Source organism: Lissotriton helveticus (assembly GCF_964261635.1).
Source record: "Lissotriton helveticus chromosome 1_1 unlocalized genomic scaffold, aLisHel1.1 SUPER_1_unloc_35, whole genome shotgun sequence".
Lineage (NCBI taxonomy): Eukaryota > Metazoa > Chordata > Amphibia > Caudata > Salamandridae > Lissotriton > Lissotriton helveticus.
The window spans coordinates 597,174-614,013 of record NW_027611676.1 but is presented as its reverse complement, the minus strand read 5'-3'; the positions used below and the strand labels follow the sequence as shown (position 1 = coordinate 614,013).

Here is a 16,840-nt window from a genome sequence, read left to right as displayed (position 1 = left end):
TCACTGGCCTCACATGTCAGAGGATGTCAAGGAGTTTTGTCGCTCCTGTGTCACTTGCCAAGCCAGTGGTAAGTCAGGTGGCACAACAAAGGCCCCCCTTATACCACTACCTGTGGTGGGGGTCCCCTTTGAGAGAGTTGGAATTGATATTGTGGGTCCAATGGACCCCCAAACAGCATCTGGGAACAGATTCATACTGGTGGTAGTGGATCATGCCACCAGGTATCCAGAGGCTATTCCCCTAAGGACCACCACAGCACCTGTGGTGGCAAAAGCCCTCATTGCAGTTTTCTCAAGAGTGGGCTTTCCTAAGGAGGTACTATCAGATAGAGGGACGAATTTTATGTCCAGCTATCTGAAAGCAATGTGGAAGGAATGTGGAGTAAACTATAAGTTTACCACCCCATATCATCCACAATGCAATGGGCTTGTGGAGAGATTTAACAAGACCCTTAAAGGCATGATAAAAGGATTACCAGAGAAGCTCAGGCGGAAATGGGACATTCTTTTACCCTGCCTGCTCTTTGCTTACAGAGAGGTCCCACAGAAGGGGGTTGGCTACAGCCCTTTTGAACTTTTGTTTGGCCACCCTGTGAGAGGTCCATTGTGTTTGGTGAAGGAAGGATGGGAGTTACCTCTCAAAAAGCCCAAACTAGACATAGTGGACTATGTACTTGGTCTCCGCTCCAGGATGGCTGAGTACATGGAAAGAGCATCCAAAAACCTGGAGGCCAGCCAAGAATTACAGAAAGCTTGGCATGACCAAAAGACTGTGCTGGTAGAGTTCCAACCAGGACAGAAGGTATGGGTACTGGAGCCAGTAGCTCCAGCAGCACTCCAAGACAAATGGAGTGGACCCTATCCTATTATTGAGAAGAAGGGGGAAGTCACCTACTTGGTAGACTTTGGAACACCCAGGAGCCCTCACAGGGTAATCCATGTGAATCGCTTGAAAGCATTTGTGGACAGGGAGGACATGAGCTTGCTCATGGCCACAGATGGGGAACAGGAGGAAGAGAGTGACCCTCTCCCAGACCTGCTTTCTCAGAACCCTGATGATGGTTCAGTTGATGGAGTAGCCTTGGCAGGCAGCCTCACTGAACAGCAACAGAGGGACTGCAGACAAGTTTTGCAGGCTCACAGGCAAATGTTTTCACTCACACCCAGCCAGACTGACTGGTGTACCCATGTTGTGGACACTGGTGACAGTCTGCCTGTCAAGAATAAGATCTACAGGCAACCTGATCATGTCAGGGATTGCATCAAGGCTGAGGTGCAAAAGATGTTGGAGCTTGGAGTGATTGAGCCATCAGAGAGCCCATGGGCCAGCCCAGTAGTCCTGGTGCCAAAACCTCATACCCAAGATGGAAAGAGAGAAATTAGGTTTTGCGTGGATTACAGGGGTCTCAATGCTGTCACTAGGACAGATGCTCACCCCATTCCAAGAGCAGATGAGCTCATTGACAGATTGGCTTCTGCCAAGTTTCTGAGCACATTTGATCTGACAGCTGGCTACTGGCAAATCAGACTAGCTGAGGAGTCAAAAGCCAAAACAGCATTCTCTACCCCTAGTGGACATTATCAGTTTGTGGTAATGCCCTTTGGTTTGAAGAATGCACCTGCCACTTTCCAAAGGTTGGTGAACCAAATCCTTACTGGGTTGGATGACTTTTGTGCAGCTTATCTAGATGATATTGCTGTCTTTAGCTCCACCTGGGAGGATCACCTGATCCACCTGAAGAAAGTTTTGGAGGCCCTGCAAAAGGCAGGCCTAACTATCAAGGCCACAAAGTGCCAGATAGGGCAGAGTAAGGTTGTATACCTGGGCCACCTAGTAGGTGGAGGCCAGGTTCAGCCACTGGAAAGCAAAATCCAGGCCATACAGGACTGGGCTCCTCCAGTTACCCAGACACAAGTCAGAGCCTTCTTGGGCCTGACTGGGTATTACAGAAAGTTTGTGAAAAACTATGGGTCTATAGTGACACCATTAAATGACTTGACATCCAAGAAGATGCCAAAAAAGGTTCAGTGGACAGTTAGCTGTCAGAAGGCATTTGAAGACCTGAAGAAGGCCATGTGCTCTGCACCTATCCTAAAGAGTCCTGACTACTCCAAACAGTTCATTGTTCAGACAGATGCTTCTGAGTTGGGGGTGGGAGCTGTGCTCTCACAACTTAATCAAGATGGTCAAGACCAGCCTATTGCTTTCATTAGCAGGAGGCTGACTCCCAGAGAGAAACGTTGGTCAGCCATTGAGAGGGAGGCCTTTGCTGTGGTTTGGGCATTAAAGAAGTTGAGGTCCTACTTGTTTGGAACTCACTTCCTGGTGCAGACAGACCATAAGCCCCTCTTATGGCTTAATCAGATGAAGGGTGAAAATCCCAAACTGCTCAGGTGGTCCATTTCCCTACAGGGGATGGACTTTACAGTGGAGCACCGCCCAGGGACTGACCATGGTAATGCAGATGGTCTCTCCAGGTACTTCCACTTAGAACATGAAGACTTATCTGGTCAAGGTTAGTTTAATGTCCCTGCGTTTGGGGGGGGGGGTTGTGTAGGAGAGTAGGGTCTGCTATCCTATGGTCACCCCAAATTTTTGCTTTTTGCTTCACTGGTTTTCGACTACTGAGGCTGTGGGCCTGCTAATCAGACCCCCAGCCTGCTGTTCTCTCACTAAATTAATGACACATGTGCTATAGGCACATACCAATTGGAAATGGACTCCTTGTCAGCCCCTGTAGAATGCACTATAGGTGCACAGGGCATAGGAGCCACTAAGGCCTACCAGGGGCTGCAGCATATCTTTTGCCACCCCTGGCTGGTTCTTAAATTGACACAACTGGCTGATCACTCAGCTGGGGTAAGGTGGTGTACACACCCCTTGCTTAGATATAGTATACCTATGTCTAAACCTATATCTGGACACATGTAAACCTGTGAGCCACTCCTATAGTCAGGCCTCACCAATCCTGGAGGCTGGGTGCATGGTTTTATGTGAGATGGAGCTCTAGCATGAGCTGAGCCTGTCTGCAGCCGTCGGGAACAAATCCCTAAGCTGTTTCAGGATAATGCCATACCATATACTATTAAGTGCCTTATAATCCTCGCGGTTATTTAGCAACTTTGGTTTGGCTTTATCAAAACATGTCGTGTAAGGTGTCATACGATTTGGAATACCATCCCCTCGCCAGTTCTGGCGACGGGGATGGCATTCCACCCCTCTAGAGGGGTAAGACATGTTCCTTTACTAAATGCGGTTAATTTCTCCAAAGACCTTAAGATCCACAAAATGGATGCCTCTGCCACAGACAAATGTCTGGACCCCTGCAGTTGACCGAAACTCGACCAAATGGGTCCTGGACAAAGGGTTTCCTGTCACAGGAGGGTGTCACCGCCCTCCAGACAGGAGATAGTGTATTGTAGCAGGGAGGTTTGAAAGAAACCAGACACTGCTTGGGGCGCACAAGGCTGCCCCTTGCATAATCCGGCCAAACCGGTTCTGGGGCACTCCAGCCCTCGTGCCAGGGCGGCCTGGATCAAAGGAAGGGGGTGTATCCACCCACTTCCTGGGTCCCACCCATAGGAGGGGACCTAGCAGGTAATCACGCCCCCCAGATTCGAATAAGAGTGGGAGCAGTGCCAAGGCACATCAGATTTCCTGGAAGAAACATTTGAAACGCAATTCTGGACCCTTCGCCCTCCATCTCATCGTGGAAGCCCGAAGAATCTCCCTTGTGGTCAAGGAGTTACCACCCTGCAGCAGCAGGCACCATCCAGCCCTCGACGTCTACTTAGTTGCAGTTCCCGCCGGAACTCGAGCGACTGAGATCGACGAGATCAAGCTTGCCTGCCTTCCAATAGCCCGATCCACAGTCCCTGCAGAGCTGAGACCCGTGGAGGCGACCGGAAGCGTGGGGCACGCCATCTTGAATTGACCACGAGACGCTGACCGTGCAGCCCACGAGAGACCCTCGAAGCTGTGCACCGGGGTTTGAGAAGCCCCCACCCTGAGCTGCTCCTGAGCCGAAGTTCAGCCCTCCACACTCGACGAGTGCTGCGTGGGGCCCTTTGGCTCTATTTGGCTCAACGCGTTGGCCCGGTCACTTGCCAGCTGGCTAGTGGTCCCTGTGCCGACGAACTACCTAAGAAGACTCGTGAATCTGGTTGCTCCAGATCCACACCAGCTCCCCTGAAAAGGAGCCCCGACTCTGACCTTCCTGGTCCGAGTGAGAAGCAATCTTCCGATCCCGCGTGGATTGCTCTTACCAAGGCTTGTTTGCTCCAAACTTGAAGCCGACTGCACCGACGGTGAGAGCCTTCGTGGGACAGATCGTGACCTGCTCCTGGACGTCGCAGATGCCCCAGAGCCCACGTGACAGCGGAGAGAAGCTCCTCGACGACCACCTGATTGCGCCCGACATTGCCTGGTTCAGTCCTGGTTCCACCCTGGTCACTGCTGAGTGACCCAGACTCTGTCCCCTCTGCTTTCAGGTACTCTACAACTTGAGTCCACCCTTGGACTCCACCGGACACTTCATCTTCAACCTGCCTGCAGCCCTTTCAGCTCCAAGCACCAAGAGCCTGCGTGTCAAAACCCGACGCCACTTCGACCCTGTGCACCCACTTCCTGTGGGTGAGGTAACTTTGCTCCGCCAGTGTTCCCACACTGGTGCACACCTCTAGGGTCTGTGTGTTAAGTTTTGTTCCTCTAGGTTCAGCGGAAGTGTCCTTAAACTTTAACTCTACGACTTTTACGCACCATTGGTTAACATTGGTGCATGCGTGCGCTTTCCGCACATCTCCCGAATCCCGAGGGCCATTCCCGACTTCAGCATTGCTTGTCCTGACTGCTCCCAGCGATTCCCTAGGCCCTAGGCCTAACCACTGTTCGAGTGGCCTCTCTTATACCACTTGTTTAGTATATGGTTTGAGTGGCCACCCGCCCTCATCCATAATTGTGCAACTTGTATGTTTAAACAGTGCTTTTGATTTAACGCTTGTGCCCCTTTATTCATAAAGAATACTGGGGATTGTTTTTAGTAATAAACACATATATTTTTATAATATATACTTGTGTGGTGTCCTTTCATTTGGTATTACAGGATTGTATGTGGTAAAACAGCTCGCTTAACACGACCTCTTAAGTTAAGCCTTTAGGCTGCTTAGTCCATGCTACCCCTAGGATAGCTTGTCTAATAAGGTTGACTTACAACCAGACACCATAAGGGATTGTTTGGTCAGGTAGTAGGTGGTTCCAGAATTGGAAACATCCCCTACCAGGCCAACTTCTCACAACTACTCTATGGTCACCCCGTCCGAGGACCGCTAAGCCTAGTCAAGGAGGGCTAGGAGACAGCCCTCCCAAACCCTCCCCAGGATGTATTCCGATACATCCTGGCCCTAAGGAACCAGACTCGGAAATTCAGAGAACTCACAGAGAACAACCTCGAGACTAACCAGGAAGCAATGAAACGCTGGTATGACCAGAATGCCACTCTGGTAGAGTTTCAGCCTGGTCAGCAGGTGTGGGTGATGGCCCCGGTGGAACCTTGCACCCTCCAGGACAAATGGACCGGTCCCTTCAAATTAGTGGAGCGCAAGAGCCAGGTCACCTACCTGGTAGATGTACAGTCCCCAAGGAACCCTTTGAAGGTCCTCCACGTGACCCGCCTCAAACCTCACTTAGAGCGATCTGAGGTGAGCATGCTCCTAGCCACCGATGATGGGGCGGAGGAGGAGACCAAGCCCCTGCCAGATCTCCTATGTGCTAAGGACAAGGTTGGCTCTGTGGAGGGAGTGATTCTCTCCCCGTCCCTGACCCCGGAACAGCACAAAGACTGTCGCCAGCTATTGAGACAGTTCTCGGACCTGTTTTCCCTGGTCCCCAGTGTCACAGATTGGTGTGTCCACGATGTAGACACTGGGGACAGCACCCCTGTACGGCACAAAGCCTACCGTGTCCCAGACCGAATCCGGTCCTGCATTAAGGAGGAGCTCTCCAAAATGCTTACCCTGGGGATAGTGGAATCCTCTGACAGCTCGTGGGCCAGCCCCATGGTCCTAGTCCTGAAAGCGGCCGCCCCAGGTACCACGCCCGAACTAAGGTTCTGCGTGAATTACCATGGACTCAATGCCGTCACGAGAACGGATGCACACCCCATTCCCCGGGCAGACGAACTCATTGACCGTCTGGGAGCGGCACATTACCTCAGTACTTTCGACCTGACCTCAGGATACTGGCAAATTGCCCTCACCGAAGGAGTAAAAGAGAGATCCGCCTTCTCCACCCCCGATGGGCACTACCAATTCCGGGTGATGCCATTCGGAATGAAGAACGCCCTGGCCACCTTCCAGGGACTGGTCCACCGGGTACTGGCGGGGCTGGAGGAATTCAGCGCTGCATACCTGGATGATATTGCAGTGTTCCGCACAGACTGGGGAGAACACTTGCGACACCTCTGGGAGGTGTTGTCGGCCCTGCGCCGGGCCGGTCTCACCATCAAGGCCAGTAAGTGCCAGATTGGGCAAGGGTCAGTGGTCTACCTCGGGCACCAGGTAGGGAGCGGCCAGGTGGCGCCACTCCAACCGAAAATCAACGCCATCCTAGCTTGGGAACCCCCCACGGCCTCACCGGCTACTACCGGAGATTCAACAAGGGGTATGGCAGCATAGTGGGGCCCCTGACAGAATTGACCTCTAAGAGACAGCCTAAGAAGGTGCAATGGACCCCCACCTGTCAGAAGGCTTTTGATGCCTTGAAGACAGCCATGTGCACCGCCCCAGTACTCCAGGCCCCTGACTACTCCCGGGAGTTTGTTGTCCAGACCGACCCCTCCGAGCTTAGCATAGGGGTAGTTCTGTCCCAGCTAAATGAAAAGGGCCAAGACCAGCCAGTCACCTTCATCAGTAGGAGATTACTACCCAGGGAGCAAAGGTGGAGCACCATCAAGCGGGAGGCCTTTGTGGTGGTTTGGGCCTTGAAGAAACTGAGGCCCTACCTGTTCGGAACTCACTTCCGGGTCCAAACCGACCACCGGCCCCTCAGGTGGCTAATGCAGATGAGATGAGAGAATCCCAAACTGTTTCGGTGGGCCATTTCCCTCCAAGGGATGGACTTCACCGTCGAACACCATCCGGGTACTGACCACGCCAATGCGGATGGTCTATCCTGGTTTTTCCACATCAGTGAGGAAAACTCCCAAGGGGATGAGTAGTTCTCCCTGCCTTTCAGCTGGGGGGGATGTGTGTTAGACCTGTCCTCCTTGGCGTGGGCCTTCTTACCTCCCGGGCCCCGGCCGTCCCCTGTGCACGGCCACCCCCAGCGTAGCCCTGTCCTCTGTCCTCCCTACATCCCCCCCTGATCCCAGAAGAAACGTAGCCATCCCGACATAGCACCCCCAGTTCCCCCCAGTAGCAGGAAGCCTAGTGCCCAGGCCCAACGATAGAAACCGGGGTCCGCCAGCACCCTCCCCCACAGGGTCCCAGCCTCAGAGAAACCTGAACCCCCCATTGCCCCCCTGTACAGCTCCTTTTCCCAGTGGAATGGGGCAGAGGAGTTTCGTTCGCACCTCCTGCCCGATACGGCCACGCTCCCTGCCGGGCGGCGGAAAAGCCCCACCTCCAAACTTCAAAGGAGACGAGTGCCAGAGGGCCGGAGGCACCAACAATCAGCCCCAGGCCCGAGGAGCCATCTGGGAGGGCTAGAACTTGAAAGGAAAAAGGAGAGATATAACGGTGGCCACCTCGGGAGTGGAGTTAGTAGAATCTTGAAACAAGAGGGCCCTGATGACGTGGTCGCCGCCCATCCTGGAGAAGAAGAACGTCACGCTCCCACCAAAGACCCTCTGAACCCTGCTGACTAGATCGAGGCTCCCCTGACCCCATGAGGACGCTTCGTTGCACCCGACTCGAGCCCTGCAGACTTTGTCGTGGCTCGAGCCTTGTACCTGGCCTACATCAGTCCGTCCCGTACCTGCAAGCGCTTGAGAACCTGTGCGCTCCAGAGTACGCACCACAGCTACATCTGTCCGCCCCGTACCTGGAAGTGCTTGAGGACCTGTGCGCACCTGAGTACGCACCGCAGCTACATCTGTCCATCCCGTACCTGGAAGCCCTTCGCGCTCCAAAGTACGAGCGGCACTGGCCTGGCACCGCCAGGAGGGGCGACCCGACCTACGGCACTCAGAAGTATGAGTCGTACCCGGAGCCTAGGGTGTGTGGAACATCAAGTGAACGAATCGTGGTTGAGGGTACGAGTTGTCCACAGACCCGCCGCTCTAGACCCCATCGGTATCACGCGACTCGAGGATTGTGAGTCGTACGCCCGATACCTCTAAATTTTAGCCCTCCGTATCCCGCGGCTCGAGGATTGAGAGCTGTACACCGGATACGTGGCCGCCACCACCCGTGCCAGGAGCGCAGAATCCCACAGCCCTCCCGAGCCGACCGGACTAGAGACTAACCCGGTGAGACTGTGAGTACCTCGAGAATTCCCCCAAAGTCTCCTGCATATCCCCTCCATGAGTCCGGGCCATTCAAGAAGCAAAGCTGGCCCCTAGCCCAAGTGTACATAATCCCTGATCTGATGAGAAGCCATATATAAAGAACTTGTTTTGCCTATAACCCATTTGTGTGGTGTCCCTTTGTAGTGTGGTGGTGTCTCCGTGTACATGAACATAAATGCCTAACCCTCCCCTCTGGAGGGTCTGACTCTAGTGCTCGGTAATGTTCCTGGATGAGAGGGGTCCCGGGGTGGTCAGGAGTACTTACCTCTGTCCCCCAGAGACCTCCCCCCTCTAACAAGTACCTTAGCATCTCTCATTCCGAGAAAGTATTTACAGGCATTCATTCCATCTTGATGCCTAATACTAGTGTACAGACTTTCCACGTCTAAGCACTCTAGCCAACATTCCTTGTCCCAACCCAGATTATTGGATTTTTGGATGAAGTCTTGCAGATCTCTAAAGTAGGAATCCAAATTCTGTGCATATGGTGCCGGAAAACGATCAACATATATTGAGGTATTCTCAAAAATATTATTTTTTGAGGAAACAATGGGACGACCTGGTGGGTTTAGTGCAACCTTATGCACCTTTGGTAACAGGTAGTGTGTGGGGATGGTAGGTGTTTCATTTTTAGGAACTGTAGTTCATCCCAACTGAGTAGTTGGTGTTCATGCCACTCCAGTAGTCTTTCCTTATGGTGTGAAATTAAATGTTGTAAATATTCCCTGTTGGACTTGGCCCTTCTGGTAGATTCACCCCTAAACTTTTTGCTTTTAATTGTGACTTGTTGTTAGTGATTTTTGGTTTCTGTGCACTTTACCACTGTATCCCAGTGTAAAGTGCGTGCGTGTTGTGAGGTTGGCCTGCCCTCCCATAGGAACGCATGGGAAATGTATGTGTCCCTGGTAGTTCCTGATGCATGGGGAGTGAATGGGTGAGTTTGGTATGTGCGAACTCATGAGATTGAATGCTGTGCGATGATGTGTGTGGCGTTATTGTGCCTAGTGTGGAAGTGCCACTTCAAAAAGTTGGCCTGTCTGTGTACAAAAGGTAAATTAGCTGTCTGGCTAGTGATTGGTTGAGACTGGCTGGTGTGCCTGGCTCCATGAGTCAGAATGGGTCTGCCCCGGTGGTGAATGGGAGATCTGCATGTTAATGTGAGGGAGGGGTGCACCTGGGACCTTAATAGGGCTGGGCTTTCCCCACACAATGCTGGCTCCGCCCCTGTGGTGCGACTGATGACCCTAACCTGGCCAGTGAATGAGAAGAGGGGCTGAGCACATCAGAGTGCTCCAAAACCAGCTGTGACTGGTTTTCCCCACACCCTGCAGACACAGACAAAGGAAGTAGGTGTAAAAAATGGGCTGTGACCCCATGAATGTTGCTCTCTTGTTCTTGACCTGAAGAGGGTGGCCTGCTGCTGCTGCTGCTGGGCGCCAGGAGGACCACCACTGGGGACTGCCTCCCTGCCTGGAGGGCCCTGTGAGCTGGCCCCTGGGCTCAGCCTTTGCCCCCTGCCTTTCCAAAGACTTTGCCCTGGACTTTGGGGATTCCTGCCTGCCAGCCCTAGGGAGCGCTGGCCTCCCCCCCTCTAAAAACAGTGCATTGCACCGCTGGAGCGGCGATCCCTTTTCTCGAGGGAATCGCCGGCGTGGGGATCCCCCTTTGTGCTTATCATTGGCGCGGGAGCCTATCCACCCCGCCAGGGACCTTGTGCCAGGGTGTATTCTTACATTTGCGGCCTAGCGGGTGCTCACCCCGCTTTATATTTAAATTAAAAAGGGAGCCTACCCCTAATCAGCCCCGCATCACCGCTGCAGCCCGGACAACAGAAAATCAACGCTGCGGCCCCCGGAAGTCAGGCAGCCCTTGCTGAGACGAGGGCGGTGCCCGGCCAAGGAGCAGGAAGTCCTGCCGTAGGAGGAGACAGGAAGCAGGGTTCCCGCATCGGCGGTGTGAGCCCTGCGTGTGTCTCCCACCAGAGAGCCCCGCAGCCCCCGGCAGAGAGGAGCACCGGCCGCCAGAGCAGCGAGGCTCCCTGAGTGAAAGGAGAGCCCCGCAGCCCAAGAGGAGCCTCGCCCTACCCTGCGCAGACCGGAGGAGTGCTGCAGAAGACCTCCAGTGAGTGAAGCGGGACTCCGACGTTGGGGGCACAATATTGTAGCAGTCCCAGAGCGGGATACCAACGGGGGCATTTGCTGATTCAAGCCCTGAGAGGTTCCCGGGCACCAGTGCATTCAGAGCCCACGAGGGGCCCCATGGGCCATTATTGATAGAGGGGGTGTCGGGGCACATTGCCGGTGCCCGCCCCCTCCTGCTAAGTGCTGCCTTCGTTTTGGGCCATAATTGTTTGTCGAGTCCCCCGAGCGGGACTCCAACAACTTGGGGGCATTATTGTTTGAGCTCGAGAGGCTCCACCAGTTTGGGGGCATTTCGGGAGGTAGAGCGGCCCCGGCTGGCAGCGGGCCGCTCCCCCCACAGTGGGCAGCATTTTCTCTCGAGCCCACAAGGCTCCCACGTTGCTTTGGCCCTATTGTGTTTATTTAGAACCCAGAGGAGGTCTGTACATCAACTGTTGTTTTGCATTTGTCACCCGGAGTGGGCTGGGTATGCTCAGACGTGAGTCCCATGCTCTCCACACCACTGGGGTCAAGCTATCCTGGCTGAAGACGGCTGATAGCCAGAAACCGGTCCTAGGATGCTTGATTCCGGTCCAGGAAAGACATGGCTTGGCAGTTCGGGCTGGACTGTTCCCATGAGGCACAGCGTCAAGGCTGATTTGTATATGGTCATGTCCGAACCGGGGTGGTGTGGAGTGCAAAAAAACGATGGATTTGGGCCCAGATCTCTGTACTGGGGTGAATGTATGACATTGTTCTGCATTCTGTCCATCAACTGTTGTTTTACATTTGCCCCCCCCCCACAGTGGGCAGCATTTTCTCTCGAGCCCACGAGGCTCCCACGTAGTTTTGGCCCTATTTTGTTTATTTAGAACCCAGAGGAGGTCTCCAGCTGCCCAGCACTTATTGGGCAGCTGCTTCATTTAGGCCCCCCAAGGAACCCTTGCGCCATCTTCTTTGGCTGCCTGAGCAGTCTTCCCTGACATTGTGGACACCGGGCATTTCAGCCTCTGAGAGGCCAGTTGGCCTGGGGGATAGTTCTGGTGTTGTGCCCTTGCATGGGGTACCTGATTCTGGCCCTATGTGATCTTTGCGCAATTTGTGATTACCTGCCTACTGTGTAATGCCTTCTTACCTACACCTCTGAATGTGTTTTCATGCATCATGTGCCAAGCTTCTTGCCTATACCCCTAAATGTATTTTTATGCTTAGGTGGTTGTTTTTCCTAGTATAGTTATGCTAGTGAGTTCATGGTTCTCTGCATGATATTTGCCTAAGGTGCTTAGGATCGCGTAGGTGGTACTTACCTTTTACCAGTGATTACTGTTTGTGTGCTACATTTACTATTTGATGGTACAGTTATGATATGTTCTATGTGCTAAGCGCTCCTCCTACAAGTATTCTATTTCTACAAAGTGCTAGTTCTACCAAGTGCTTATTCCTGACATTGGTTCATGTGGCCCTGTCCCATGTATATAATCCCCTGTAAATTCTGCCCGTGCATCTGGCACATTGTAAACGGTGTGTTTATTATCTAATGTGTTTGGTATAATACAAAGGCTATATTTATATATAACCTTGTGTGGAGTTTCCTTTGTGGTGGACCTTGGGTGTTTTTGCTGAGTGCGTGCGCAAATACTTAACCTACATTGCCTCCGGGATTAGCCTTACTGCTCGTGTCATGTTACCTAGAGGATGAGCAGGGGTTATCCTTGGCGTGTAACTTCCTTGCCCTGACTAGAGTGGTGGTTTCTGCCTGGCTTTGGCGCAAGCCTTAGCCAACCGGAAATCCCATTTCTAACATTCCCTGTCACTTCTAACGTAACAGGTGCTATTGCTCACCTGTCTGAGTCCCTCCTTTACGTAGTTCTCTCTACAAATTATCACTATGTTGCCCCCCTTGTCGGAGGGTTTAGTGATTATTGTCTTATCTTTCTATAACTCAGTTAATGTGTTCCATTGTCTCTTGTTCAAGTTACTCTGTTTCAATTGTTCTCTACTTAGTTTCAACATTTCTTCTGTAACTGTGTCCGAGAATACGTCAATATTGTATTTGGGTAATTGGGGTATGGATCTAGATGGCATTTTAAAATTCGTCATTTCCCCCTGTCGATACCAAGGATGTTGTTAATATTAGTGGGATCTACAGAGTCATTGGAATTACTAGATATGATTGTGGTCTCTTCCATTCCTTCTAAACTGTGTAGTGTTTGTAATATCTCAAGGTCTCTTATTGTAAGGGCAGTCTGGAGAGAAGTGGTTGTTGTTGTCACATCAATTGTTTTCCTGTTTGGACGGAATTCATGTATTTTGTATAATTTCAACTTCCTAACAAACTTAAATAAATTGATCCTTAATTGTGCATAATTTACTTGTGATGTAGGACAAAAGGATAATCCAAGTTTAAAAGTCCAAATGTCCTCATGTGTGAATTGTGTTTTAGAGAGGTTTAATACCGTTACTTTCTTCGATTGTACTGCCATTACTTGTTTTTTCCTTGCTGGCCCCGTATTCCCATGCGGCTGTTTGTTTGTTTTCCTTCGTAGCCCGCTTCTCTGGCTCTCACTTTTGTGCCCCTTCCTCTGCCTCTTTGTTTTGACTGAAATGAGTGTTCGTTTTCTTTTTGGAGCATCCGAAGTTCCTCGGAAAAATAAATCTTTAGTGCCATCTTGTTTCTCAGGTCTTCCAACGATCCGAGATCAGAGCTCTGGTCCGTGCCTGATTCTGATACTTTTGCAGCGTGAATCTTTGCCATTGTGGGGATTATAACGTTTCTCAGGCCTCTCGTTATTCTGTTTACATCCAGGTAATTTTGAAGTGATGTGGCTTCCCACCATTGACTGATTTCCCTTTTCCTCATTTTTTCCAGTGTAATTCCTCGTTATTTCAAAGTGCCGGTTGGGCCATCGGCATCACTTACATCGGCACGCCGTCTCGTTTCACAGCTGACTTAGATTGAAAGATTCTATGAGCCGATGCTTCGCGTTTCTTTAACGCAGTATACGCCATGTGTATTGCATAAACTGCGTGGCGTAGGTGTAAATACCTAACGCACCTTAGTCACTGCAGGTTAGATCCCTTTTATGTGTCGCCGGACCCCCCGTGTGCGAGACAATGCGCGCAATGTATGTATATATAAAACACTAGCCGTCACCAGTAGGTAGTTATAGTTAGGACCTAGGTTCCGTAGAATTTTTTTTTGTTTTGCCAATAACTTTGGCTCCATTTGACGAGTCTACAAAATTTTCAAAGCTAGTTTACTATTCAATTCAGCTGCTGTCTGGAAAGCTTTGGGGGTAATTCATCAGTAGAGGCCGAGAAAAAGGGTGGTCCCAAAATGCCTTTTCCCCATGCAATTTCCCATAGGGTTTTAGACATGACTACAGCCTGGACGGCTGAACAACATTACACCAAATTTGACAGCAAGCTAGAGCTTGTTCCAGAAAGTTCTCATTTTGTAATTTGGTGCAAATCCATTGATTAGTCTTTAAATAATTAAAAAGAAAAAGATTTGAATAGCTTTATTTCGATATATTTGTCATATCATAAAAGCATTGCAATACAAAAACAGGTAAAAATATAATACAATTTAACAATTCATCCCTCTGAACACTTTATACAATGTACAGTAGTATATAGTCCTCGGTAAAATGATATAGGAAGGAATTCATAGCATAAGATGGTTAAAACGAGTTGGATCAATGCGGATAGCCTTACTAGAGAAGCAATTTCCTCACAGATCTTATCCTCCATACCCAACCCAGAAATTTTGCCAGGCAGCATGCGAACAGAGGACGAGCATCCGATTTTAGGATGTGTAGGGCCTCCTAGTATGATCGAGTGCCTAGACTCATGCAAAGTGGTTTCAGCCATCTACGTCGAGCTGCTACATAAGCTGGGCACTCAAACATTAGATGGGCAATGGACTCATCCCTGTTAACACAAAAAGGACAAGACGGTATGGTTTGCCGAGGTGGTTTCCAGCTTGCTGTCCACTGCCCTAAAGGCAGAACTCCCACCCTAAATTTAAAATACAATGACCTATCCATCGGGTTGGAGATCAAGTCCAGATAAGGTTCTCTACAGGGGAGGTCCTTAGTGAGCAGGAACTCAACAGCAGATCTGCATAGTTTAGAATTACTCACTCTCTCATTTGCCACCCAAGACCAGTATATTTTCTTTAGCATCTGTTTGGGTGGGGCTGTTCTATTAGCCCAAGCGTCTCCAAGGCCCAGTTCACAAAGAAGCCGCTTTACTTCCGTGAGCCAACCAACCTTGTGCCAGCCCGGGGTTAAGAGGAGTTCACTCAGGGCTTCTGCATAACTTGACAGTTCTGGTACATTCCATATTCGAGCCCACAATAGAAGGGGACGTAGCTTTGCTTGCTCGGATATAGGACGTGTACCTGCATCTAATAAAAGAGGGAGCGTGGGAGTGCTGTGTGGTAGCCTCATTAGCTCTTTATGAAATTTATTCTCAAGATGGGTCAAGGTATCAACTTTCTGCGTACCCCACAGTTCTGCCCCATACAGCGCCGCACTCACCACCTTTGCCCTATAGATATCTAGTATCACCCCAATGGGTTTAAGAGGTGAGGCACGATGTTCTTTTAGCAATGCCCCTGTAACCCTCTTATGAGTCAGAAGGATTTTTTGATGGTGAGCCTTCCAACTCATAGAGTCACAGAGTCGGATGCCTAGGTAGTCAAATTCCCTTACCCTTTCAAGTGGGACTGTGTCTAGGGTTGGGGGATTGACTGTCTTCCTAGGGGGGTTTAAGACCAGGAATTTGGTTTTGCTTATGTTGATGGCTAAGCCCCTAGAATCACAAAAGTCCTTGAACCTAGAAAGCAACGTTTGGAGGCCTACCGGGGTTTTTGAAATCAGGAGGGTATCATCTCCAAATAGGAGAGTAGGTATTTTCCTGCCCGCCAGGGAGGGTGCGTCTGTTGGGTGTTTAAGAAGGTGCTCCACCACTCCGTTAAGGTAAAGTGAAAACAGAGTGGGGGCTAACACACACCCCTGGCGGACACCCCTATCTACAGAGATGCGAGATGTTTTTTGGCCCTGTTCGCCCCATCTGATTTGTGCAAAGTTGCTTTCGTGAAACTTAATAAGTAAAGCCAGCAAATACGGGGGGATACCCAAACCCTCTAAGACATCCCACAATTGGTCACGTGGGACCAGGTCAAAGGCAGTCCGTAAGTCTATAAATGCGAGACTGCCTTTGCCCAGTACGACCACTTTCCAATAGAGCATTAAAAAGTGGAATGTCTGTTCGATAGTGCCAGTTCCTGATCTAAAACCGGCCTGGAAGTCAGACAGAACCTGATTTTCTTCGGCCCAATGCAAAATCCTTCCTAAGACTACTTTGCCTGCTACCTTCTGGGTGGAATCGAGCAGGCTAATAGGCCGGTAGTTAGCAGGGTCGTCCCTACAGCCTTTCTTAAAAATCGGGACGACCTCCGCACCCTTCCAGGAGTCCGGGAGGCATCCACCCATCATGGCCTCGTTCAGAAGTAAGGCAATGAGTATGCTCCACACCTCTATATTGACCCGCAACAAATCACCCGGGACGCCATCTGGGCCTGCAGCCTTGTTGGCAACGAGGCACCTAATTGCCCCTTCAACTTCTTTAGCAGCAAAGGGGTGGTCATTGTTTGTGTTAGCGACCGACACTCTATGCATGAAACCCCTGTTCTGTCCTAGTACCCCTGGTGGAATGGAGTAGAGCTTGGAAAAATGTGCAAACCAAGCCTCCCCTGTGATATTGCAAGTCAGTTGTGTGTCGACGGGCCTATCCCTGCCTCTGAGCAAATCCCAGAAACCCTTTGTGTCCTTTTTGGTGCTAGCGTCCATTAGGTCTCTCCAAAAATTGGTTTCATGTGCTTCCCTTGCCACAGCTTGGATTTTTTTGTAACTTTTCCTAGCAAGTCTGATTTGAACTGGACCTTTAATTTCTACAGCTAGGATAAGTTCACTTTTGGCAACACGACAAGCAGAGGAGTACCATTTATCTCTACCCTTGGTTGCAGTTCTCCTAGAAGCCCTTGACCTACCCTGTGGGACTATGAACAAGTCACTCAAGGCTGAGACAGTTTCTGTGAAAGCCGTAAGGACATCATGGTTAGTAAAATCCGATGTGTCTAGACGGTGCTTCACACTTGTCATTATGATCCTAGCTTGTGCCATTCTCCCCTCGTCCGCAGCAACTTTA

General features: G+C 50.8%; 1 protein-coding gene across 1 annotated transcript in view; it reads left to right on the top strand.

Annotated features, from left to right (window-relative positions):
• LOC144805953 (uncharacterized) overlaps positions 1–16,840 on the top strand; it is a 630,307-nt gene that overhangs the window by 189,717 nt on the left and 423,750 nt on the right. Inside the window, exon 6 of the mRNA XM_078672414.1 lies at positions 13,323–13,334. Within this exon, the coding sequence (XP_078528540.1) occupies positions 13,323–13,334 (12 nt within the window). The remainder of the gene's footprint in view (positions 1–13,322; positions 13,335–16,840) is intronic.